The 27,362-nt window shown below is 45.0% G+C and overlaps 1 protein-coding gene across 1 annotated transcript in view; it reads left to right on the plus strand.

Moving 5' to 3' along the window:
* The window catches only part of fbn2b (fibrillin 2b), a 109,371-nt gene that overhangs the window by 53,313 nt on the left and 28,696 nt on the right, over positions 1–27,362 (plus strand). Inside the window, 10 exon segments of the mRNA XM_056276303.1 lie at positions 6,787–6,912; positions 14,728–14,880; positions 19,071–19,295; positions 24,351–24,494; positions 24,952–25,071; positions 25,265–25,390; positions 25,595–25,717; positions 26,132–26,407; positions 26,647–26,700; positions 26,820–26,945. Of these exon segments, the coding sequence (XP_056132278.1) occupies positions 6,787–6,912; positions 14,728–14,880; positions 19,071–19,295; positions 24,351–24,494; positions 24,952–25,071; positions 25,265–25,390; positions 25,595–25,717; positions 26,132–26,407; positions 26,647–26,700; positions 26,820–26,945 (1,473 nt within the window).

The following is a 27,362-nucleotide window of genomic DNA, read 5'->3' on the forward strand; positions in this document are numbered from 1 at the left end:
GTATGTCCTGGTCGCTGCACTAGCACCTCCTCTGATCAGTCAGGGTGCCTGTTTGGGGGGGGGGGACTGGGGGAATAGCATGATCCTCCCACGCGCTGTATTGGAGGAGGCATGTGGTAGTCTGCAGCCCTCCCCAGATCAGCAGAGGGGGTGGAGCAGCAACTGGGATGGCTTGGAAGAGTGGGGTAATTGTTCGGATACAATTGGGGAGAAAAAAAAGGGGGGGGGATCCAAAAAAACCAAAAAAAAAACCCAAACAAGCATTCTTACAAGTCACACAATACACGACTATACTTTATTATTTAATCCTAATATTGATTTAATGTAGAATAATTTGAATTAGATTCTCTTGAATTAATGTTGACACTATTGCAGCAGGTTGGAGGCATTAACGAATTTACACACCGGGGATATGATGAATTAACGACACAAAAATTCTAAATACTCGCCTGTGATTATTTGCATCAAAACTATTCATACTGGCAGCGATACGAATTTGTGACAAAAACCCAGTCTTCTGTCACAAATTCGCGAGACGTGAGGGGGACTCAGTTGGTTCAGGTACAGCAGTGTGGTGCATGGGGATCTCCCCACCCTCCCTTTGGGAGTCATGGGGGAGACCCCCACCCATTGCTGGTCCAGCCCTCGACGGGTGTATTTCCTCCATTGCGCTACACCGCGACCGGCTCTGAGTCGGCAAGGAAGGGTTGCCTTGCTAGCAGCTCTACTACATCCAAAAGTAAACTACATAGATAGCCTAGATGTTCGGTGATGTTCCTCCACACGTTGTCCTTGAGTTCATTGTCTTTATAATTTTTGTGTCCTTGGTCATACAATACAAGGTGATGAGAAACACAAACATTCAACAACAGGTCCGCCATTGTCATGAGGAGTTGTGATGTGAAGTCCATTTCACGCAACGTGATTGGTCGATGCCGTTATCTGCAGTGCGAGGGCTCAGAAAAATCAACCTCATTCCAAAAAAAAATTACGTCGTTTTTTTTTCACTGCGTAATATTTGCGTTCTTTATGAAAGTACTCATGACAAAAACAACAGTTCGAAAAATATAAAAATGCCCTCGGTGTGTAGAGGCCTTAAGTTGGTAACGTTCAATGTGTTTAAAATGTGCACACACGTCCAGAGAATGTATTTAGCCAAAGAACAATTCAGAAACAGATACCCCCACACACACACATACACATACACACATACACATACACAGAGGGTCACATTACTATGTGTTGATTGGATGGAATTTAAACAATGCCCAGGGAAAACAGTGTGATAGTTAGCCAAGCAGGGGTTGTGGCTTTTGGACTGCAGCCTATGTGTTCTTAGTCTTTGGGGAGGATTACCAAGAGCCCTTAAACGGTTTCAGCCAGATGACATCTATTTTACTGAACAAGGCCAAGGCTGAAATGTCCACTAGCTTTGCGGCAACATTTGAATTATTGCCGCTAAATTCTTCTTTCGTGAACCTCTATCATGGTTAACAGCCACACCAGATAAGATCACTAGTGCTCCATACATCCTAGCAGCACTAAAGGACTAGAAACTAATGACACCATGTTCAGGGTCATGACAGCCTATTAGCACAAGATGTACGAGAGATGATTTACTTTTGAATGTCAAGGAGGAAACAAGGAGTATGACTTCATTGAAATCCCAGTGCACTGTTGTGGTTTTGGGTGAGAGCCATGCTTCGGTACTTACAGTAAGAAGCGTATGGGGGCCTTGTGGAAAGCTGCTCAGCAGGGCTTGGGTGTGGACCTTGTAGACACATTCCACCACAACTCTTAAGGACTCGACAACTGGAACAGAAGTACACGGGCGACATGCTCCCGAAACTTGGAAAAGTGGTTTAAGACTGTGTGTGGAAAAACACGGGACATTGACGATTTTACCCATACGTAGTGTAAAGGCTTAATCGATACTTTGATTACTCGGATCTTAGATATCCTAGACTGACGCTTCTCGTCTTCATCTCATTACCCTTTTCAAACTCGCTTCTACGCCAGAGGAAACGTGCTTTCGATGATTATGAGGAGAGACTGAGGAAGAGAGCTTGAGAGAGAAAGAGAGAGGGAGAGAGAGAACACAGAAAAAGAAAGCGAGAAACAGATAGAGACAGAGTAAAGGAGAACAGCTGGTTGGGAGAGACTCTGAGGGTCACTCAGGGGTGAGACCTGTCGTACCTAAAATTCTGCATGCACGCACGTACGCGCACACACACACACACACACACACACACACACACACACACACACACACACACAAGAACTATTGCCTGTGTTGCAAACACAATGAATAGTTAGAGTGTTCCCACGCCGACTGCAGGCCTACCGGTCTTTACAAAGAGGGCTGTGACTCAGAAGCCTGTGGGCTGAAGGGACCGATGAGAAGAGGCAGGGGAGTTTTAAAGAGAGGACTACACCACTTCACAAAGGCAAAACACTGTAACCACTTTTATGTGTTTTTTCAGGTCACAGATTGAAGTATTTATTTCACAAATTCATAACGAGAGGGTGGGGGAAAAACATGCTTCGGTCTTTGTTAGGAATCTTATCAAAAATTAATTGCAGTGTACTCATTACTGGTGGAAAATTGCACTACTGTCCACTTGCACATCAAAAATACTTCTGTGTGGGGCTCCGGGTAGTGTGGCAGTCTATTCCGTTGCCTACCAACATGGGGATCACTGGTTCAAATCCCCGCGTTACCTCCGGCTTGGTCGGGCGTCCTTACAGACACAATCGGCCGTGTCTGCAGGTGGGAAGCCAGATGTGGGTATGTGTCCTGGTCACTGCACTAGCGCCTCCTATGGTCAGTCGGGGTGCCTGTTCGCAGGGGAGGGGGAACTGGGGGGAATGGCGTGATCCTCCCACGTGCTACGTCCCCCTGGTGAAACTCCTCACTGTCAGGTGAAAAGAAGCAGCTGGCGACGCCACATGTATCGGAGGAGACGTGGTAGTCTGCAGAGGGGGTGGAGCAGCGACCGGGACGGCTCGGAAAATAGGGTAAATTGGCCAAGTACAATTGGGGAGAAAAAAATGTATAAAAAAATATTTTGGTGTGACAGGACGTGAACTTCAAAGTGACATTTCTTAGCGACACCACTTGCGCTCTTACTCAAGTCACAGCTTTTAAGCCTAATTGGACAAAATACAAGCCATGACCATGAATCTGCTAACGCTGGACTAAGAACACTCTCTCCGGGCTTCATGTCCGCCAGAGAAACAGTTTGAGCGTCAGGGGTTATTTTCTTCCATGTAATGAATTCTGGGAATTTATTTTCTTCATCCGCCATGAAAAAAAAGTCCTCTGTTGGTTCTATAAAAAAAAGAAAAAAAGAAAAGGTGAATGAGTTCCCTGTCATTACTTTTGCAATACACAGCTTCAGCCTTTCCATTTTAAATGCAACTGGAAAGTGTCTGACTGATAATAATGACAGACCTACCCGCTTTTTGGGATTTTCGGTTTTAATTTACATTTCAAACGAAAAGGGAAAGCAAAATGACTGCAGCCCCGTTGTGGAGGTGGCGCTGAGGTTTCATTATGCGATAGAAAAGCTGAACTTACAAAAGTGTGTGCCGCATTTGCACAGCTTGTAAAAAGGACTTGTGATCTATATCTTGCCATAAATCCTACGTCTGTAGAGGAGCCCCGATTTTTGTGAAATCTTGCATGCAATTTGGCAAAGGCTTTTGGGAGAGGTTTTTATGGAAATGTCCCTGTTGGTGCCAACGTTAACGCGCAAACACAGCCTCAGTGGAACGAGTGAGGTTTGCAGGCAGTTAGGGTGCAGCGCTGTTAAGATGTCGAGGCTGCAGGACCGTTTTTGAGCACAACAGCCCACCTGGTTTCAAAGCTCGCTTTTAGCTCAGACCACTCTTAACAGTCCTTTTTCCCCTTTCCTCCTCCTCTTTCTGCTTTTCTGATCCCTTCATTTTCCTTCCATAAATATAGTCCTTTGGCACAATACCAGCTGTTAGCGCTCAACAAAGAAACACTTAGGGCATGTGGGAGACTTTCTCATTACGTGCGCGGACCTCCCCGTTGGTTTGACGCTCGGGGAGACCCACGCACCCTCACAAATTCGTACTGAATAAACTCGCACATAGATATTTCCACACGTGTAATGCACCTTTTCTTTTCTGAATTTTCCCCTTTTGTCTCTCCAATTGTATGCGGACAATTACCCCACTCTTTTGAGCTGTCCTGGTCGCTGCTCCACCCCCTCCGCCGATCCAGGGAGGGCTGCAGACTACCACATGCCTCCTCCGATACATGTGGAGTCGCCAGCCGCTTCTTTTCACCTGACAGTGAGGAGTTTCGCCAGGGGGATGTAGAGGCTCACGCTATCCCCCCAGTTCCCCCTCCCCCCCGAACATACTCCCCCCCCGAACATACTCCCCGACCAACCAGAGGAGGCGCTAGTGCAGCGACCAGAACACATACCCACATCCAGCTTCTCATCCGCAGACATGGCCAATTGTGTCAGTAAGGACACCCGACCAAGCCGAGGTAACACGGGGGTTCGAACTGGCGATCCCCGTGTTGGTAGGCAACGGAATAGACCGCTACACTACCCGGACTCCCTACACAACACTTTTTTGACAGATTGGGTTATGTCATGAAACAAAGTGCATGTATACTGTACATAAACCTACAGAAAGATATACATATATGCACATACTTATGCACACACACACAGGCATGCATGCATGCACACACGTAAACACAAGGAATGCACACATTGTGAAGGTGAGTGGGACTAGTGGTCATTTATATAGTTGGCAGTCATTTCCCTCCATAGACCTGGACAGTCCCACAGTCTTTGTGGGGTGTAAAGTCTGGCCTGCTGTCGCTGCCACTGCTGACACAAGCTTTATTTGGCTGGGCATTCATGCCTTCACCTAAACCCTCTGCCATGAGACAACAGTCAGCTGGAGGCCAGCAGCCTCTTAGTCTCCTGCTGCGGGTTCCATTAAACGCACATATACACAACGAGAGAGCGAGACTCACACACGAGTGTAGACACAAGCACACACGTTGATATGTGTCAGTCGCTCTCTGGCTTTCTCTCGCTCTTAGAAACACAAACACCAACCCACCCTTCCCCACTGCGCACACCACTAACTGCACACGCACACAACCACACCATACACCACACACACACACACACACACACACACACACACACACACACACACACACACACCATCAACGCTCATACTGTAATTGTGCCCCATAGTGGTACAGTAATTACGTATGCGTATAAATAAGCATGACACGTCATAAAAACCCAATACCTTCTGCAACTTCAATTTGGTTTCCCCCATCATGCAGCAGCGAGGGGGCCTCTCAACATGAATAATAAGACTTTATACTGTAATAAAGTCTACCACACCAAGGTGGGCCCTGCCAAGCACTGCAGCCAGGTAGTCTTATAGGTCATAGAAATCCATGAGTCAAGTGGTAGACTGGTCTGCATTGACTGGCACGGTCTCAATGGCTAATTGTACACTTGAGCTATACCCCGTACTTCATTTTGTTAAGCCTATTCCACCACATAGTGTGGCCCTCAGTCTCATTTTAAATCCATTTCTGTGTTGCCTGCTATCGTAGATGCTATTATCATAAGGCTATCCACACATGTGGTAAACTCTTTTATTCAAAGTGCCTCGCTGCCATTTAACTTTTAGGCTGGGTGGCCCCAGTAGCAATTAGACGTCTGATCTTGATCATTTTGGTGTCACACTCTGCCTACTAAGCCGTAGTGGGCCACACTGGGCTTTTAAATCATTAAATTCTTTTCTAAAAAGGTAGGTTCCAATGGTGTCCGGGTAGCGTAGCGGTCTATTCCATTGCCTACCAACACAGGGATCGCCGGTTCGAATCCCCGTGTTACCCCCGGCTTGATCGGGTGTCCCTACAGACACAATTGGCCGTGTCTGCAGGTAGGAAGCTGGATATGGGTATGTGTCCTGGTCGCTGCACTAGCGCCTCCTCTGGTCGGTCGGGGCACCTGTTCGGGGGGGGAGGGGGGAACTGGAGGGGATAGCATGAGCCTCCCATGTGCTACGTCCCCCTGGTGAAACTTCTCACTGTCAGGTGAAAAGAAGTGGCTGGCGACTCCACATGTATCGGAGGAGGCATGTGGTCGTCTGCAGCCCTCCCCGGATCGGCAGAGTGGGTGGAGCAGCGATCGGGATGGCTTGGAAGAGTGGGGTAATTGGCTGCATACAACTGGGGAGAAAAAGGGGACGGGGGGGGGGGGGTTATTTTCCAAAATTTATTCACACTTTACACAATACATCACAGCACCTCTGTTGGAACAAATTGGGAATTTTGTCATGGCGTCTTGGACAGAAACCTGGGTTGTAGTATGGTGGAAAGTGGAATAGAAAGTGGACGCTAAATGTTTTTGAAGATAGCTTATGGAGTCTGCTGAGGTGTATTAGAAATTGTGTGATTTACAGGCTTGAGTTTCAGGCTGGAGCCTCACCAAAAGACTTCTCCACATGAGGTGATTCCCTCTTGGTAGACTGCAAAGCTCAGATCCATTTAATTTGATTTGCTCGAAGGGAAACACGCTCCTTCCAGAGCAATGGGCGTTTACTTAAAGTGGCTACTGCAGTTGTTTTAAACAAACCCTGAACAAAGCGAGATGTTTCGTCACTTGCGCAACATTTGATCAACACTTACCAGGAAAAGTAAGTCGCATGTCGGGAGGAACTCTGCTCCTAATGATGTAACTGTGCATGGATGTCCCTGTTATTCAGACATCGATGAGTGCAGCACCATTCCGGGCGTGTGTGATGGAGGAGAATGCACCAACACTGCTGGCAGCTACGTCTGCACCTGTCCACGAGGCTACATCACCAGCACAGATGGCTCCAGATGTGTGGGTGAGTAACAAACACACACACACACACACACGCAAACACAGACACGCAAACACACACACACACACACACACTTTGCCTTCTACCCTTATATCATTCTCTCACCTGGCTAGCCTAAACCCTCACATCTGGTCCTTAACTTTTCTCCCTCCTCTTCAACCCCCCCCCCCCTTCCTGTGAATGGTGTTCTGATGAGTCAAGCTGGCCTGCAGACCTATGGTCACCATGTGCCGGCTCAGACACGTGGGCTCACTATTTGGTCTTGACAGCATTAATATCCTCTCATGATAGTGCCCCTCTGAGTCATTTACACACATGCGTTGTGTGTGAACCTACTTTGCTGATGTCTACCGTGAAACTCTACCAGGTGTTAATGTATTCTCCCAAGCCTCACCCCTCAGTTTGAACCAAAATGGCTGCCACAGTGAAATGCGACCAGGTGTTATTACATTATTTCAAGCTTTAGCCGCACGGCTCAGGCTCTGTTTCCCAGTACCGCTGGCGGAGGGCTGACCCAGCTCGGCTCCTCTAAATGGAGGGCCCCCGTAGCAAAGCTGAATCATTTGATTATTTTTATTGGAAATTCATGTGGCCCTGCCTGCAGGGCTTCCCGTCCAATGTTTCATCATGAATATCATTCTCTACCTCTCCCCCCCCCTTTCTTTTGTTCAGGTGTTCACGCAACCCCCTTTCATCAACTGCTGAAAATAGCTTGGCTTGTTTGTTAATGTTTGGGAATAAGAAACGGGGGCGGGGGGGTTGACAGTGCCAGCCGAATACAAGGCCCGGTTCACATGGTGTACACGAACCTACAAACATGTGTGCATCACGTGTAAAGACACAAAACAGGGCAGTAGCTGATCTCACAGGTAGTGGGCGAGCTTGCCTGTGATGTGGCGTAGGGTATAAGCTTTAAGGTTTCGGTCATGTGGTATTGCTTAAGAGAGCGGAGGGGAAAAAATGACGCTGCTAACCACGGCGAGGTGGAGCCAGTGTGGTCTCTGAGAGAGATGGAGAGAGGAGCGGGGGGCGTGATGACAAAGAGAAAATGACGAGAAATAGATAAAAAGGGAAAGCTGTTCAAGGAGATGAATTAACAAAAAGCCCAAGGCAACATATGAAGAGGCACAGACAGAGAAGGAGAAACGCTGTTTAAACTGTCTCGGGTGTGTTTCTGAAACAAAGGTGCAGAGCAGGGATGGAAGAGAACCCACAGGGTGCGAACAAAGTGGCTGTTGGGAATGAGTTGTTGGTCAGCTGGGGTGTGTGTGCGTGTGTGTGTGTGTGTGTGTGTGTGTGTGTGTGTGTGTGTGTGATGACCCAGTGGTCTAATGGCCACTGCATTCTCCTTTCCCCTTTCAAATTTGTAATTATGTAACTTCCTCCCTCTCTCTCTTCTTTGTCTCTTTGTCTCTGTCTGTGTGTCTATCTGTCTGGTCTATCTGTCTGTGTGTCTGTGTGTCTGTATGTATGTGTTTCTATCTGTCTCTCTGTGTCTGTCTGTCTGTCTCTATTTAAACTATCTCGGATGTGTTTCTGAAAAAGGTGCAGAGCAGGGATGAAAGAGAACCCAGAGGTGTGTGTGTGTGTGTGTGTGTGTGTGTGTGTGTGTGTGTGAGAGAGAGAGAGAGAGAGAGAGAGAGAGAGAGAGAGAGAGAGAGAGAGAGAGAGAGAGAGAGAGAGAGAGAGAGAGAGAGAGAGAGAGAGAGAGAGAGAGAGAGAGAGAGAGAGAGAGAGAGAGAGAGAGAGAGAGAGAGAGAGAGAGAGAGAGAGAAGATGACCCAGTGGTCTAATGACCCCTCTTCACTGCATTCTCCTTTCCCCTTTCAAATTTGTAATTGTGTAGCTTCCTCCCTCTCTCTCTTCTTTGTCTCTTTGTCTCTGTCTGTGTGTCTATCTGTCTGTCTCTGTGTGTCTGTCTGTGTGACTGTCTGTCTTCGTTTCTGTCTGTCTGTCTCTGTGTCTGTCTTTCTGTTTGTCAGTCTGTCTGTGTATGTGTGTGTGTCTCTCTGTCTCTGTGTGTCTGTCGGTCTGTCTCTCTGTGTGTATGTGTGTGTGTGTGTGTCTGTCTGTTTCTCTGTGTGTCTCTGTCCATCTGTGTGTGTGTCTGTCTGTCTGTGTGTGTGTCTCTGTCTGTGTGTCTGTCTGTGTCTATTTAAACTATCTTGGGTGTGTGTTTCTGAAAAAAGGTGCAGAGCAGGGACGAAAGAGAACCCAGAGGGAGCAAACAAAGAAAGTGACTGTTGGGAATGAGTTGTTGGTCAGCTGGTGTATGTGTGTCTGTGTGTCTGCCTGTGTGTGTGTGTGCGTGTGTGTGTGTGTGTGTGTGTGTGTGTGTGTGTGTGTGTCTGTCCGTCTGTGTCTCTGTCTGTGTGTGTGTGTCTGTCTCTCTGTGTGTCTGTTTGTGTGTCTGTCCATCTGTCTCTTTGTGCAAACAGTGTCTCGCGCAGGAGCTATTTCCCTTAACCAACATCTTCAGTATAGACATTCTAATGGCGCTAGCATAGAGACTGTTTTCCGTCTTTGTATACAGTTTTTCTCATTCCATCTCCTTCACGCCCATATTTTCTTCTTGCCTCATCTCACACAGACTGTATAGTTACAATGATTAGAGGATGTAAAGTACTAAGTAGTCTAACTTAAACTGTTTACCGAATGCCACTTCCTCAGTACCGTATTGCACAAATCACTATGTGTATTACTTACTGTCAGTATATTTCTTACAAGTGCCATAATATCAAGGGACAGGCTATATATATCAAGATTTTAGTCATATATATGTCATTATTGTAGTTTTATCTGTTTCTAACACACACATTATATAGAAGGGAGATTCCCTAATTCTCTTTGACTTCCCTTTCCTGTCTAAATATAGCACCTGTTTACTAATCTTGTGTTGCGTCTCATATGTTACATGTGGGAAACCCACCAAGTCCTTGTATATGTATAAAAATTGTTTTTAAATTCTGATCTCCAACTCTTAACCCGTCTGACCGCTGGTCTCAGGCAGTACCCCTGTGCTCTCACTTTCTCTTCCTCCTTTCTTTATCACTTCCCCCCCACCCCTTGTTTCTCACCCCCTCTGTTTTCTCTTTCTGGATCCTGGATCTCTCTTCCTTTGGCTGAAGTTTCTCACCGGAGGGAGAGGGAGAGGGGAAAAGAGATAGGAAGAGAGAGTCCCACTGAACAAAAATAAAACAGTGACCAGATATAGTATCAGCACCGTCTGATATCCTTCCTCTGTCTCATCACTGCTCCAAAATGGGCTAGAACAAAATCCAAGTAGAACAAAGAGAGGCCAAGGAAATCTCAAACCCAGGTCAAACCATCTCTGGATATTGCCAGCAAGGCTAAACCTGTCTGGAGTTGAACCCAAGCATGAAACTCATTGTTAATTCAAACTCAAGGCCAAGGCCGCTCTGTGCTGAAACCAAGGCTACGCCAGACTATTTTTCTCGTCTAAGCCAACGGGTCCCATGGTTATGTTTTCGAGTGCCTCCTGAAATCATCGAGCTGGGGAAGAGCCTAGACCAAAGCCCTGCTCTTGTTTTCTCTTGATGTGACCCACATTCAGTGATTAGCCTCCCCTGTGGCCAGAGATAGCGGAATGGTTAATTCCCCCGCCTCCGGGGCTTCATGTGTGCTTCCACTAATCTAATCTAGACTCACCAGAGTCTCTTTCTACCCCCCCCCCCCCGTTACTTTTGTACTGTCTCAAGAAGAAATGAAAATACCAAAGAGAAGTGGACTGCCTGATCTCCCCTTTACATACAAAGCACCTCATGAACCTAGCCTCTCTAGCTCCATCATCATCATCAGCTTCTAACTCACCCACTCACAACACACTGGCATTTATGTTGCTCTCGAAAATAACTTGTGAGTTTGTGGTTTCAACATGTTGAGCACACGATTTGTGTGGGGTTCAAGCAGTAAAGTTGTGAGAATGCCGTTGAACTGGCCAAACGTTAAGATGCTAAACCAGGAAGCTAACGGTTTAGTTTAGCGGGTCAATTGAGCAGGTAATAAGACAGAAGGAAATACTAGTGCAAAAGGGACGCCCATAGGCCACCTACCACTACTACTACTACTTTTGGCTGCTCCCATTAGGGGTCACCACAGCGGATAATCCATTTCCATTTCTTCCTGTCTTCTGCATCTTCCTCTGTCACACCAGCCACCTGCATGTTTTCCCTCACCACATCCACAAACCTCCTCTTTGGCCTTCCTCTTTTCCTCTTCCTTAGCAGCTCCATATTCAGCATCCTTCTCCCAATATACCCAGCATCTCTCCTCCACACATGTCCAAGCCATCTCAATCTTGCCTCTTTTGCTTTGTCTCCAAACCATCCAACTTGAGCGTTCCCTCTAATATAATCATTCCTAATCCTGTCCTTCTTCGTCACTCCCAGTGAAAATCTTAGCATCTTGAACTCTGCCACCTCCAGCTCCACCTCCTGTCTTTTCGTCAGTGCCACTGTCTCCAAACCATATAACATAGCTGGTCTCACGACCGTCTTGTAAACCTTCCCTTTAACTCTTGCTGGTACCCTTCTGTCACAAATCATTCCTGACACTCTTCTCCACCCACTCCACCCTACCTGCACTCTCTTCTTCACCTCTCTTCTGCACTTCCCATTACTTTGGACAGTTGACCCCAAGTATTTAAACTCATACGCCTTCATCACCTCTACTCCTTACATCCTCACCATTCCACTGTCCTCCCTCTCATTCACGCATATATATTCTGTCTTGCTCCTACTGACCTTCATTCCTCTTCTCTCCAGTGCATACCTCCACCTCTCCAGGCTCTTCTCAACCTGCACCCTACTCTTGCTACAGATCACAATGTCATCCGCGAACATCATAGTCCACGGAAAATGTACATTCAGTACTAGGCCTAGGTTAATCTTATCATAAATAAGATTAACCCAGCCACTGAGGATGCACAAGCCAGTGCATTCTTAGTGCTGGTCCCAAGCCTGGATAAATGGGAGGGTTGCATCAGGAAGGGCATCCGGCATAAAATCTTTGCCAAATCAAATATGCGGATGCACATACGCCACCGTGTAGAAAAAAAAAAGAAAAAAGAATTACGACACAACTAATGAATCCAGAGCTAACAGAAAATGTTCACTTAAAAAAAAAAGTTCACTTCCGTAGTGGACAACACAGCAAACTCAACCCTCATTTGAAGGCACTATCCGGTCCTACACTTCACCGTACCATTTGCATAGATTCAGAGTTGCAGCTTCTCCAAAAGTTAGTGCATCTAAAATAGCCCATATACTGTCGTAAGACCTTAGTTATTTTCATTTTTAAATGATATATGTTCATTAGTAAGAAAACAGGTAATTTTTTTTTGCACCCCACCATTGTTATATTGTCAGTTGCTATTATTGCCCATGTGGTTTCAGTAGATTTCACAGAAACGCTGTTGACAGATGCAAGTAAGACATGCTCTGTCACATTTAACACGTTCAAACAAATCAGTCTTTTAATGAAAGTTTTTAGTCTGTCAGCTTGCTTTTCTGGGTTGTTGGTTAGCTGAAAACGTGATTTAAGACGAGTTAGCATTAGCTCTGTTGAACCGCTGCTATCTGTGTCTAGATTACAATATCAATATTAAGCGCATGTGACATTTTCTCCTTTTTCAAGGCAAAGCTGAGTTTTTTTCTCATGATTATTAAAGTTATCTTCTTTCCCCCCCCCACTTATTACAGCCTCGGACCCTGGCTCGAACTCTGTTGATCTCTTAGGTGGGCTAAAAAAGGGTGGGCTAAATTGATGCGCCATCTCTGAGTTTCCATTGTTTTTTATTTTTCCATTGTAGAAGTTTGTTCATTGGTTCTAATTTAATGTAATGGGTGGTATTGTGTCTGGTGTGTGTGTGGGCCCTGTGATGGTCTGGCGGCCTGTCCAGGGTGTCTCCCCGCCTGCTGCCCAATGACTGCTGGATAGGCTCCAGCATCCCCACGACCCTGAGTAAGGATAAGTGTTTGGACAATGGATGAATGAATATTAAGTGCAAAATCAGAATATTATATAAATAATGTGTAATGTTCTCTATTGAAAACGTGCATTCAATGCTAGGCCTGCTTCCAAGTACAAAATTAACACAATGATCCCACATTGTTCTATTCACAACAAAGTCACATAACAGTTGTGCTTTGCACCTATGACACTATGTGTCCTTGTTAATTAAAAAAAACTTTTTATTTCTTTTCCGCATTTCAGTGCTGAGAAGATGTAAGGTGATGCGGATGGGCTCAATTGTTTGTAAGGGGCTTATTTCTTGTTTTCCTGCCCTTGGTATCAGCATGGAACCAGAGTCTATGTTTTTCCGCTGGAGGCTTTCTGTTTCCAGGTGAAGTGAGACAGACAAAGTGTGCTTATAGGAGTCGGGGGGGGGGGGGTCATGGAGAAGTAGGCCAACAAGAGCTGTTACGGGTTGACCGTAATCAGAGCCTAATGCCCTGTTTCACGGTGAAACCTGAAAAAGCCCTCGTCCAGTCAGTCAGACAGTCTGTAAAAACGCCTCCCCAAATGAAAGCATGTGTTGGTGTAGCGGGGCACAGCTCCACGGTCTGGATCCAATTTAAGTCATCGTCATCCCCATCAGAAACTTCGCTCTCTCCTTTCACCTCTTTCTCTCCTTTGCGTTCCCTTGCTTTCTCTCATTCTTATTCCCTTTTCCTCCCCGTCATTCCCACTCCCTCTGCCTCTTTCTGCTCATTGGTTTGTCTGTCTAGCCTATCTAGTCTATGGTATGACTTTTGGAAATGTGTGTGTGTGTGTGTGTCTGTATGTGTATTCAAGTACATTTGTGTAAGCATGTGTATATGTCCATGTGTTTTTATGTGTGATCATATATGTCTCATTACAAAGTATTTGCCTTTGTATGATTACGTGCATCTGTATGTGTACATTCACATGTATGTGTGTATATGAAGGTTTAGCCTTTGTCCTCTTGTATTGTGTGTGGTACATATGAACATGTATGTGTATGTGTGTGTGCACACATATACATACATGTGTATGCGGTTCCCAGACATAGCACGGCCTCTCATGTCCTCTTTAATTGGCAAGGATTGCCCCACATGGAACTGATTAATTCCAGACTGCTGGCTCATTAGCAGAGTTAATCGACGTGCACGCCCCCCTTCGTCCCCTGTGCTTTTTTTCCCTTTTGGTCCTCTCTCTTTCTCTGAACACATTAAAATTCCCTCGCTCCTTGTCTCAAATACATGCTTAATATTGAATAATCCCCCCCCCCACACACACACACACACGCACACGAAAAACCCAGTCCAAATACCCAGAAAGCCCTTTTTCCCCCTCCTCATTTGTCCCTTACACACGCTCTTTGAACCCCCGGCCCCCTTGCCTACCCCACTGACCCTGACCTGGGAAACTGTAACAAATAGGAGCACTTTCAGAAGGCCCCTTTTAGATGCCTGCAGTTACTCTGGACCCCAAACAACCTTTTCTGGTCCCCTCCCATAAAGTAGCTTCCTACCCAGCTACCAGGGAAAGGGTAGACCAGCTTCCCATCTTCCACCCCTGGTATTTGGACTTAAGAGGCAGTTACCCATATAACACTTTTTTTCACACAAAATACTAGCTCACATGCATTCAAAACTAAAAAAACACACACCTTCTATGATGCTTGATCATACTACATGCAAATTGCAAACATATAGTAATATTTACTACTATTGCTTGTCAGCCATGCATAATGGTGCCTATCTTTGTTCAACTGTTTGCTTTTTCTTTTATTAGCTATTTCTCTTTATCTAACTCTATCGTCTCCTCCTACAGACCAGCGTGTGGGGACCTGCTTCTCCGCTCTGGCTAACGGACGCTGTGCAGCAGAGTTGAGTGGCCAGTATACCAAGATGCAGTGTTGCTGTGATACAGGCCGCTGCTGGGCCTTGGGACAGATTCCAGAGATGTGCCCCGTCAGGGGGTCAGGTGGGTTAGACAACAAAAACACCCAAAAACATAAAAAACCCACATGCATGCACATGGTGGGACTGCTTTCAAATGTTGACAACCACACACCCTCCAACAGCCTTTTTGTTCTCTGATCCCTTTGCTGAACAAAGTATAAAGCATATGTGTCGTGTTGGAACTTGAAATCAGGGCTGATTATTAATTGCCTTCCTCTTCTGATGATAAAAAAAACTGACCCTCCCCATGCTCTGATACTCCATCTGTTGCTTGGTGTGAGCATAGCCCCACCGAGCCAAGCCACCACCTTGTTGTGGTGGAGACGTTTGCGCATACCAATGATCCCAAGAGCTATGCCGTCCGGTGACCCTACCAGGAGCTTGGGTTACCCAAGGTGATAGGTCAAGGGGGAGGTTCCAGACGAAGTGCGATCCAACAAAGACCTCAACGGCGGAACTGGCGGAAGATGTCTCCAGGTCACAATGGCAGTGAAGGTGATGAAGGCTGCAACAGAGGGTGGTCCCCAATCGTCTTGGTAAGGGCCGTTTGGTGGCTGCAGGCGCATCAGCCACTCCACGTAAAAAGCTGTTGCACGCAGGTGTCCTTCCATTATGTGGCTCCAGGATTGGCCTCTACGCCCAACTGAGGACCCAGAGGGACCCAGAGCGAGGATGGTCATACTCGTAACCGCTGATGATGATGATGATGAGTGAATGAAAAAGGGCTATGAAAATAGCCAATCAAAAAATAGAAAAGTCAATAAAGGGTGAGGAGAAGCAGTACAACAGACTCTAGGAGGAAAAGAAAAGTCGACGAAAAAGGGAACAAGACAATCAAAATGGCTAAATTGGCATCCTCCCATTATGCGGCTCCAGGATCAGCCTCTATGCCCACCTGAAGACCCAGAGGGACCCAGGAGGAGGACAGTCATATTCAACCCAAGTGACCACTGCTGATGGAGCCAAGATACGTAAAGGCAGTTAAAGCCAATGATAATAGATGATGGCAACATAAGTATGACACACTGGACAAACATGAAGCAACACAAGAGGGGCTCCCTTGTGTCCTTCCTTTGTATTTGTGTCAGTGTATGTGTAGTGAAGAAAGACGAAGAGGCATGATTTGGCAATCAACTTGAAGAGTATGATGTAATGAGTGGCAACCAAAGAGAAAATATGGAAAGATCTGTGTGACTAAACCGACCCCACCACTTCAGTCTGGTTGGAATATGTCGCGCTCTTCCCCCTGCGTGAGACAGAATGATCCATATCTGATTTGTTACAGAAGAGATTCTGCTCACATTCACACAGCATAGGGAGCCTTGTGTGTGTGTGTGTGTGTTGTGAGAGAGAGAGAGAGAGAGGAGAGAGAGAGAGAGAGAGAGAGAGAGAGAGAGAGAGAGAGAGAGAGAGAGAGAGATGAGAGAGAGAGAGAGAGAGAGAGAGAGAGAGAGAGAGAGAGCTCCTTGACATCTACTATTCCTCGTCGTAGGAGGTTATTCTTTGGCTCCAACTGGAGTCTTTTACCTCTTCTAAGATTCACTAACTCAGTGTGTATACGTGCATCTCTAACCATGTGCCTGTTAGCATGCATGAGTGTGTTTGATGAAGCTGTCCAACTCTGGCCTCTAGCCTTCAAGCAACACAGAGTAGACATAATATATTGATGTCAGAGAACAGCAGGGCTTGTTATTTATGTATGCGCAATTTTAAAACAGTCACCGGCTCAAGCGGTGCACCAATTGCTGTGTATGCAAAGGACCAAAAATTTAGTGAGAAAAATATTTAGAAGGCTATACTTTGTGGTTAACCTCAACAAAGGAACATAAAGATTCAGTCCAAAATACAATGTCCCTCAACCAATCGCCTCCATTAAACAGCATATATCAGATAGGCTATGGTCAGACAATCTGATTTCTTCTCATGAGATGACACCATTGTGCAACTACCTTTAAAGACCCCATGAAATGACTAGCAGAATGCAATTTGATTTCACATATTTGTGTGTTTCCTGTAAAAAATAGGAAGCTAGTGAGGGACTTGTCGCGGATATTGATTGGCGTTTACAATAGCCAATAGCGCTGAATGCGTCGCAGCTGTAAGTGGGCCCCGCGAGCGGGAAGTATCTGGCTGCAGCCTGCAGAATGGGGCGGGGTTCAACGTCAATCGTTTAATTCCACCCACCCATCCCCTAACCCTAACCCTGTTTAACCCCACCCAAACCCAAATCCAAACCAATGAAATTGACATTTAACTTCCGCTCAAATCGACATTTTACCCCGCTCAAATTCAACAGTTAAACCAGTCAAATGAAACGGTGCGTGGGATTAAATGTTCGACGTTGAACGTCGCTCTATTTTGCTGGCTGCAGCCTGGTATACTTGCCGTGAGATGATGTCGGGCCGATGGAGGGCACTCATGCACCGGGCCCATCTTGCGGATCTCCCCAGCTGAGGCAACCCGCTGGGGGGGTTGCTGCGGACAACCAAAAAAAAAATAGCGACGACCCATAACTACTACCTCATATATCCTTTGCACTGGTCGGTAACTGGCAGAATTAATAGTCATTGGGGAGGGACATAAAAATTCAAGAAAGCGTAACATTGGACGCAAAATTAGTGTACGCCCCTGAGTGCAGGATGAGTCATCAACGTCTTATTATCGTTTTCCAGGAAATGACAAACTCTAAAATACCATTAAGAATACTGTAACGTGCACGGATAAGTAGACACGTTATCCCTTGGCTAACGGGTCGGACCCTTTAGTCGACTGGTTAACGCCCGCAGTGCAGGAGATACGGGTTCGCATCCCGGCTGTGGCGGTTGCTGGGCTGCCCCCCTAATTCGCTACAATACCTAGTGGTTAGCGCAGTCGCCTCACAGCAAGAAGGTCCTGGGTTCGAGCCCACAGGGTTGTCCTGTGTGGAGTTCGCATATTGTCCCCGTGTCTGCGTGGGTTTCCTCCAGGGGCTCCGGTTTCCTCTCACAGTCCAAAGACATACAGGTCAGGTGAATCGGCCATACAAAATGTCCCTAGGTATGAATGTGTGTGGGTGTGGGTGTGTGTGTGTATGTCGGCCCTGTTCGATAGTCTGGCAGCCTGTCCAGGGTGTCTCCCCGCCTGCCGCCCAATGACTGCTGGGATAGGCTCCAGCATCTCCGCGACCCTGAGAGCAGGATAAGCCGTTCGGAAAATGGATGGACCTACAAAACGACCCTTTGTCCTTGTTGGGCCAGATACTAGCATATAGGTGACGATCAGTGCTGGACGTGACAAAAAAAAAACTAAAAAAAAACTTGAATATCCATTTTGATTTCATGGGGACTTTAACCTTAAAATGGTTTCTATACATCTTCCATTGCCATAGTTGTTTCAGTTTCTGTCTGCATTATTTTTTTTACTGGTATTGCTTGTGCCGTATGTGTAACAACCACGGATATGTAGACTCGCTAGCCCTTGGCTAACGGATCGGACCCTTTAGATGACTGGTTACCACAGTTGCCCGTGGTGTGGGCTATCCGGGTTTAGTTCCTGGCTGTGGGGCTTCCTGGCCTGGCTGCCCCCTGACTTCGCTACATATGCACATTGTGGCCAGATTGCCTCCAGTATCTAGGTTTGAGGTAACAGTTTGAGCCTTTCCACTTCCACTTGTGGTTTTGAGGATCTCATGCAATGTGTGCAAAATCTGACTTTTTTGAGAGACGACCTGTCACTTCTTTCTGGCACGACTGGAAAATAGAGATAATCTTACAACATCAACAGTTTGTAGTTACCATACCCCTAGAGTACAAGAGAATATTAGAGACAATAGTAGAAAAGGAATGAGACATAGTGAAGGCCATGGGATTGATTTATATTCATGACATTGCTTATACAATACATCGTACTCTTTCACCAAAGCTCCATGAGAAGCCATAATGCTCAAAATTATTGGTACCCTTGAGGCTAAATGTGTAATGTATGTCAAAGTTAACAAGTTAACACACACAACATTTTTTTATTGGATTGCTTCATCTTCTTTTTATGTCTTGCCATGACATTTGCAAAATATGCAACACTCTCCTTTTGCTCTATTCCCATTCATTTATCTTATTTTTTCCAAGCCTTTCCTATTTTTGGCTACTGATATAAGCCAAATCAAATACAATACATACATTTGGAAAAATAAGCTTTCTTTTTACCAACACCTCTGCTCTCAATTACTTCCTGCAGATGAGTTTAGGCGTCTTTGTATTGTGGGCGTTCCCCAAGGCCATGGCCTCCCCAACGGCTACCCCAATGGTCACCTCCCCAATGGACACTTCCCCAACGGCAACGGCAACGGCTTCAGCTATGGATTCAAGTTCCCCAACGGACCGAATGGTAACGGTAACGGAGGAGGCATTAGCGGGAACGGCGGAGTTAATGGAGGAGGACTTCTGACCCCAACAAACATAGGTTAGTCTATTCATTTAAGGATCTGAATACGCTAATTCATCTTTGGTTCTGTTTACAAATCAGAGGTTTGCTTTTTTTTTTTTGGCTTTAAAAGCAAATGCTTAGTTATAGCCAAGGCTCAGCATTTTCGATTTTTATTTTTCGAAGCCATCCAGCATGCTGAATTTCACCACAAGAGGACACTGTTACATAACCTCACACGAACAGGAACAACTTTTTGATCCGTGGAAACAAAATCTGGGTGAAAAGCAGTTTAAAAATCTGAATATTTTTCAGTGAAAATCGGTAAAAACCGAAAACGCTGAGCCTTGGTTATAGCTTTACTTTGACAGAGAGGGCGCTTAAAGGATTTAAATAACACAGTTAAAAGTTCAAGGCCTAATCTTCCAGCAGCCACACCAACATGTACCTTGGCTCTGCCAAATGATGGAAGCTAAGCAGGTATGGGCTTGGCTAGTACTTGGATGGGAGACCTCCCGGGAACGGGTCACGACCCCCCCCCCCCCCCCAAGTCCATATCCCTGGGATCCTAGGTTGAGCAAATCCTGGGACATCATGCCTTCATATGGCGAATTTGTGCCATCTCCTGGCAGGGAAAGGTATGACAGCTCTAGGCTAGATCAGTGCGCTAGAGTGCTCGCCCTGTAAACAGAAGATAGCTGGTTCAATTCCCTGACCGGGTCATACCAAATACTCTAAAAATGATACCCATTGCCTCCCTGCTTGACACTCGGCATCTAGGTTTCTATTTAATTAAAGTAAATGGGGACTACAGGTGGAAACAATTAATCTTGCTTACTGTGGCGTATTAACAGTTTATCATCTATTCTCTGTTCATTATTACATGCTGCCTCATCATTACACCATTCCAGACTTAGCTTGTGAGACATAGCAACATAGTTATTGTTGCTATGTCTCACAAGCTTCGTCTGTATTTTTTGCTTGTGACATGGCAAAAGGGAGACCTCAACATTCCAAATAGAAAATGGCTACCTAAATGATGCCATAGAAGAAAAAGGTTATTCTATGGCATAGCAAAAGGGAAAGGTCCATTAACAGGACATTAACATTTACATTTACAAAGATTGCAATGTAAATTTCATTTCAACACATCTTTGTAAACACCCCACAATAAGAAACACAGACAAATGCATCATTGCCATTATTATATTTGCATCATATGATATGCTGAATTATATGCCAAATAAGCACATTGTACTAACAACTTGTTATCTAGAAGACAGTCAATTGGATTGTTTTTGAGTGGCAATCTCAGGTTAATCTGATGTTTCCAGATGACCCAGCCTTCCCACACAAGTCTTCATTCCATTCACCTCAGGTCGCATTCAAGTAAGCATGCTCAGATTTCAGATTTTTATTGACTAACTGGACTGATTCCCAGAGGCTTGCTGGATAGTTTTGACAGCATCTCCTAGGATAAGAGGCATGGCACCAAAGCAGAAGACACTTCCTGTCATGGTCACTTCCAGTCATTATGGGGACATCTTATTTCAACAATACTAAACTTGCATTTAGTACACACACGGACATTGACAAATCTTTTATTGACAAAATTATTATTTTATTGTTACTTATCAACTCACCAAATTTTAACAGTTTAAACAGCAGAATTAAAATGAAAAAAAAAACAGACAGTAGGCATTTTTCTTCTCTGTAAATTATTATTTCATTTTAAAAAATCTCCATTTCACAGAGACCCATAAGAAATCACACATGTTAAAGCAGAATACAATTTTGCAAACAAATTAACAACTTCAAATATTATTAAAATAACATAAAAATATATATTTTAAAATACCAATTTAAATATTTCTGTCTGTGTTACTGTTGGCATGTTGACCTCATCACTACATTGACTCGAGTGCTTTGCCTAATGACAGACAATCCCACACTTCTCAACATTAAAATGTCCCATGTTTGTCCTGTTTAAACTACCTATACTATGATTAATATAATTAGCCTTTTCACAACATTATGCACCCCTCTTAAACATTACCTAGGACTTACCTCGCAGTGCAATAACTTTAAAATAACAGTGCAATAACAGAACTTTGCAAATAAAATGTAAAAGAAAAAACTGAGCCACAAATGAGTTAGAGAGACCCAATATCGAGGTATTAAGGCATAGCATAGGAGTGAAATCCACAGTGAAAAGATGAAGCTCACAACACTGCAGACTCTTCAAAATAATTAAAGCATTTATTTCTGCTAACGTGACATGTTTCGAGACCAGCTCTTCATTGACAGCTTCATCTTTTCACTTTGGATTTTGCTCTTAGCTCAGCACCTGCCCCGGCCGTGGCCGTTCCTCACCTTCCGTAGCAGAAGAGTGAGCCCAATTATTTCCTCTTTTCCAGTTCCTCATCTACAACACTTTTAAAGTGCTCATAGCTCGTGTACACAACACCTTCAAAACCAGTAGTAGTTGATTTCCTAGTTACTGGGCAATAGGTGAATATCTTCTGGCTACTCCCAGCCAGCAGCTTTCTCCTTGGAGGGTGTGTACCGCTTCTGCTGCCCACCACACTGAGGTACTTGGCAAGCACTGCATGGCCTCCTCGACTTGTTGGGCATGACTGGTTTGGTTGTTGGTGCGGGGGGCGGTGCTACCACTGTGAAACTCTGACTGCACGATGGTCCATGAAAACTGATGTTTGGAGCCTGAGGCTGTGCAGGAACCACCAGGAGCACAGATGCCCCCGACACCGCAGCTCGAATGAAGGTGGCCGTGGCAGGCTTTGGCTGAAGGGGTCGGTGCAGCTCCGCTGGCTGTGGCAGGCTTTGGCTGAATGGGTGGGTTCGCAGGCTCAGCAGTGGCAGACTCTTGATGAACGGGTCGGCTCACAGGCTCCGGCTCTTCAAAATCTAACCTGCAAATATAAAGCATACGATAAGATTAATGTGCATTTACTTTCATTACCACTTAAAAAACTATTCACATCATTTAAAGGTGTACTTGGCTGTTTGAAGCATTACAAATGAGATATATAGTGATGACATAGAAAATCACACTACATGATCACTCAGACCCCACTAGATATATGGTCTATTCAAAACATAACTTAATTAATTAGATTGTCTGATATTCTGCAGAGGTTCCTTTCTGTTTACGTATCTGTTGTGGTTTGAGTGAAACCATAAAAAAAAACACAAACAGAATGGTAACTCTGCAGAACATTGGACAATCTAGCTTTGTTCTTTTCAATAGACCGTTTATCTAGTGGGGCTTAAGTGATCTTTAAGTATAATTATCTGTGTAATCGCTTAACATTTTATTTTTAATCGAGCAAACAGCCTACTCACATCATTTAATCTCTGCAAAGATGTAAACATCTTACCTTCTCTTCTCACCACGCCTTTTCCCAGCGACGTGACGAGGCTGCTGATACTGCACACTGGTTCTCCTTCGGTGCATGGCTTTTCATGTGGCGTGTAAGGTTGGACTTCTCAGTGAAGACCTTGTCACACACACTGCACTGATTTACTCTGTCCATGTTGTTGTTCACCTGGTGGAGTGAAACATGAAGAAATATAAGTAATTTGTCTTGAAGCCCATTAGTATTCTAATAGCCTATTTTGCTATCCAAAACCATGTGTATCCTAGTCCTATGAGTTAAACTCATTTTATTTTGTAGGCTACTCTCAAATGGCTTACCCTTTAATTGTTAAAACTCAAATAGATCCTATAGATTGACCGGTATCACACAACACTGTGTTGATACAAAAATATTAGAAAGTGCAATTTAATTTACGTGACACTGCACACACACAATATTTCTACAGCAGTTACCGTAAAGAAACCCTTTCTCAAATACAGTTGAAATGAAACTTCAACAGAATTATTGGGAGACAATATAGAATAGAGGGTAACGTTAGCCTACAATCCACTCGTTCCTCAGAGGCTGTTTTGTTTTGTATCGGCTGAGGGGCTGAGAAACATAGGCCTACAGCCCGAATTGAGCTGCCGGTAACTTCAGTGGTAGGCATCAAGTTAGATAAGACAATAATATTGTAAGCTGGACTGTTTTTGGACTGAATAAAGCTAATGAAAGTGTGTGATTTCATGTTGTCTGGCGAGGCTAACAACGCTAGCTTCCCGACACTTAGCCAAGTCGCGCATCTCGAGTAACGTTAGGCTGATTGACGCTGTTGTCCGATTTCCTAATAATGTCTTAGTAAAACGAAAACCGCTTAATCCATAACAAGAACTTATGTTAAGTATGAAAAAGATTGCTATTAAATTTACCTGGAATCCCGAAAAATGGCAGGGAGACGGACATCAGTTGAGTCGACAGTTGCCAGTAGGCTAGCACGCTGTCAGTCGATCGTTACGCTGATTGGTCGTTGGGGACGGGTGTGCTCCTCGCTCAACCATTGGTCCAGTTGAGGGAAAACCTCGCTCAACCATTGGTCCAGTTGAGGGAAGCTCGCTCAACCATTGGTCCAGTTGAGGGAACCTCGCTCAACCATTGGTCCGGTCGAGGGGAACATGAGTTGCTGCCGAAGTGGTGTTGGTGGGCCAGTAGGGGGCAGTCTTCCCTCCTAATAAAAACAACAAATATCAAAATCCCAATGCCCCAATGCAGTAAGGGGGCACTGTTCTGTAGGAGATGCTGTCCTTCAGATGAGACATTAAACCGAGGTCCTGACTCACTGTGGTCATTAAAGATCAGATGGCACCTATCACAAAGAGTAGGGGGTTCCCCAGTGTCCTGGCAAAATTCCCAACCTGGCTCTCTCCATCAGGCCCCCTAATCATCCCCCCATGTAATTGGCTCAGTGATTCCTCCTTCTCCACCTCAAGCTGATGTGTGGTGAGCATTCTGGTGCAAAACGGCTGCTGTGCATCACCCAGGTGGTGCTACACATTGGTGGTGGTTGAAGTGAGTTACCCCCTTCAAATGTGAAGCACTCTGGGTGTCTAGAAAACTGCTATATAAATGTAAAGATTATTATTATCTGTATTTGGCTCAAACTAATAGATTTTTTGTGATCTTTTTGTTTTGCTCACCGTTTGTTCATGTGTATTCTCAGGCACAGTGTCAGTGAATGACACCATTGACGTTTGCAAACATTTCACCAACCTGTGTCTGAATGGACGCTGCATCCCCACACCCAACAGTTACCGCTGCGAGTGTAACATGGGCTACAAGCAGGACGTACGTGGGGAGTGTATTGGTAAGACACACATACACACACACACACACACACACACACACAAAGCACAAATATACTATTCACACAATTGTATGTCAGGAAATTCACATTTTGTTCAATTCCCACTGATCCCCTTGAGATCAGGCTTATGTTATATTAAGCAGAGACAATGTGGCGCTACCATGGTTATTTACATGCACTGCACTGCCATCTTCTGCCCACTTGTGGCACTTGATACAAGCAGGGTTGTTTTGATTGTACTGCATGTGTTCCAATGTCACCAATATAGCACTTGAAATCACATGAAATTGAGAGATTTTGCTGTTAAAAAATCTCTTAATTTTGACTATAATTGAATTAAAAATGAACAATGTGGATAACTTAATGCGATCAAATGCACAGTATGTATGAATTATATGTCCTTTTGTTCTATCGATTCCTTTTTCTTTTTTTTTTTGCTGCCGTTGCTCATGCTAAGATGTGGATGAGTGTGTGAGTAACCCCTGTATCAATGGAGACTGCGTGAACACACCTGGATCATACCACTGCAAGTGTCGTGAAGGGTACCAGGGGACGCCTACCAAGCAAGCCTGCATTGGTACATTCTGTTCTACTATGAATCAACAATACACTCTCAGCTGCCATGTACTTTGTATGACAGCGGGCGATTTCGTTGGTTTTTCAATGTGTTAATTTGAACAATTATTTATCAATGAATTGTTACAAAAGCATTCCACTGATTATAACAAATTGAACTGATGGGCTGATTTTTGCACCTCTCCTTTCACAAGACATTGACGAGTGCATAGTGAACGGCGTGATGTGCCGTAATGGACGTTGTGTCAATACTGAGGGAAGCTTCCAGTGCATCTGCAATGCTGGCTTTGAGCTCACTCCTGATGGGAAGAACTGCATTGGTGAGAACTCAGCGCAAAGCCAAACATGAAATCGCATATCATCACCCCTTTGACTAAAATGGTTACAACAGGGTACAGTTAATGTCACATGTTCAGTTACAAATAAACACTGTAAGTTTCACCGTTCATCCGGTTAAGGAAACCGTTTTGTGTGGGCAATGACACATCAAACCTCCCTTAAGTTTTGTTCCTGTTCCCATCCAGATCATGATGAGTGTGCCACCACCAACATGTGTCTTAATGGCATGTGTATCAATGAAGATGGCAGTTTCAAATGCATTTGTAAGCCTGGCTTCGCCTTGGCACCAAACGGACGCTACTGCACTGGTAAAGTACAACAAAAACCACTGTTCCTTAGATCCTGTACTAACAAATGTACTAACTACACTTTGACCGGAAAATCTATGTAAAGGTCTCTTTGACTATTTTCAAGATTTTAAGATTGATATCTACAAAAGCGCTTTTTCTGATAATGAATTTCATTCTTTTTTCCTACTATCTCACGAGGTTTGAGTAATGGGTTCCACATTTTTTAAAATCCTGATTACCTTATTCCATGAGATGGTTAATTTTTTTGTTTCCTTGTTTAGCATCCAAAAACAGAAAGATGATAGATCCAGGAAAAACGTAGCGCCTGAGAAATTATTAATCCAACTAAAAAACTAGACAGACATCATGTTTGTCTCATCTCGAACAGAAATTGTCAAGTGCTTTAAAAAACTTCTGCTCTCAATCCAACAGACATTGACGAATGCCAGACTCCTGGCATCTGTATGAATGGCCGCTGTATCAACTCTGAGGGATCCTTCCGCTGCGAGTGCCCACCGGGACTGGCTATTGACGTAGACGGGAGAGTGTGTGTGGACACACACATGAGGACCACCTGCTATGGCGCCATAAAGATGGGCACATGTTCTCGACCTTTACCTGGTGCGGTGACCAAGTCAGAGTGTTGTTGTGCCAATCCCGAACACGGGTTTGGAGAGCCTTGTCAGCCCTGTCCCGCTCGAAACTCAGGTAACCCCATTAGACAGAGCTATGTCGTTTAAGTCGGCAACTTGGTTATAATGCTTTTCATATTTTTTTAACTTAACTATGGTTACATGAGTTGAAAGTATTCCAGTTATTATCAAAGAAAATTCAGTAGTTGAGTCGAAGTATTAGGTAAATGTAATCCACTGTATTCTTTATTGTAAACCATTGATGAATTCCTCCAGCTGTGGCTAACACTTTATCCTAAATCTTGTATCTGTCAGCTGAGTTTCAGGCTGTGTGTAGCAGTGGGATCGGCATCACAGCTGATGGCAGAGGTGAGAAATATGTTGGTCAGCCTGCTGAATGTCACCGCCATGTTGTGTTGACATGCTGCAATGCAACTGATAATTTGTAGTTACTGATAAATAATACAAAGTAACTATTCATACACTAGATATCAATGAGTGTGCCCTGGACCCAGACATCTGTCAGAATGGCATGTGTGAGAACCTGAGAGGAAGCTACCGTTGCATCTGCAACATCGGTTACGAGTCAGACTCTAGTGGCAAGAACTGTGTTGGTGAGTAGGCAAGATGTTACTTGGGTCTGTATTCTCAAATCAGTTCATCCCTACTAACAAAGTTAGCATCATTTTTGTTTAAATAGATGCATTCACGGGCAACCCTACAAACACAATTGGCGATGTCTGTGGGTGGGAAGCCGGATGTGGGTATGTGTCCTGGTCACTGCACTAGCGCCTCCTCTGGTCGGTTGGGGGCGCATGTTCAGGGGGGAGGGGGAACTGGGGAGGAGTAGCATGATCCTCCCCATGTGCTACGTCCCCCTGGCGAAACTCCTCACTGTCAGGTGAAAAGAAGCGGCTGGCGACTCGAGGAGGCATGTGGTAGTCTGTAGCCCTCCCTGGATCGGCAGAGGGGGTGGAGCAGCGACCGGGACAGCTCGGGAAATAGGGTAAATTGGCCAAATACAATTGGGG

The sequence above is a fragment of the Lampris incognitus genome, chromosome 3 (assembly GCF_029633865.1).
Source record: "Lampris incognitus isolate fLamInc1 chromosome 3, fLamInc1.hap2, whole genome shotgun sequence".
Classification (NCBI taxonomy): Eukaryota; Metazoa; Chordata; class Actinopteri; order Lampriformes; family Lampridae; genus Lampris; species Lampris incognitus.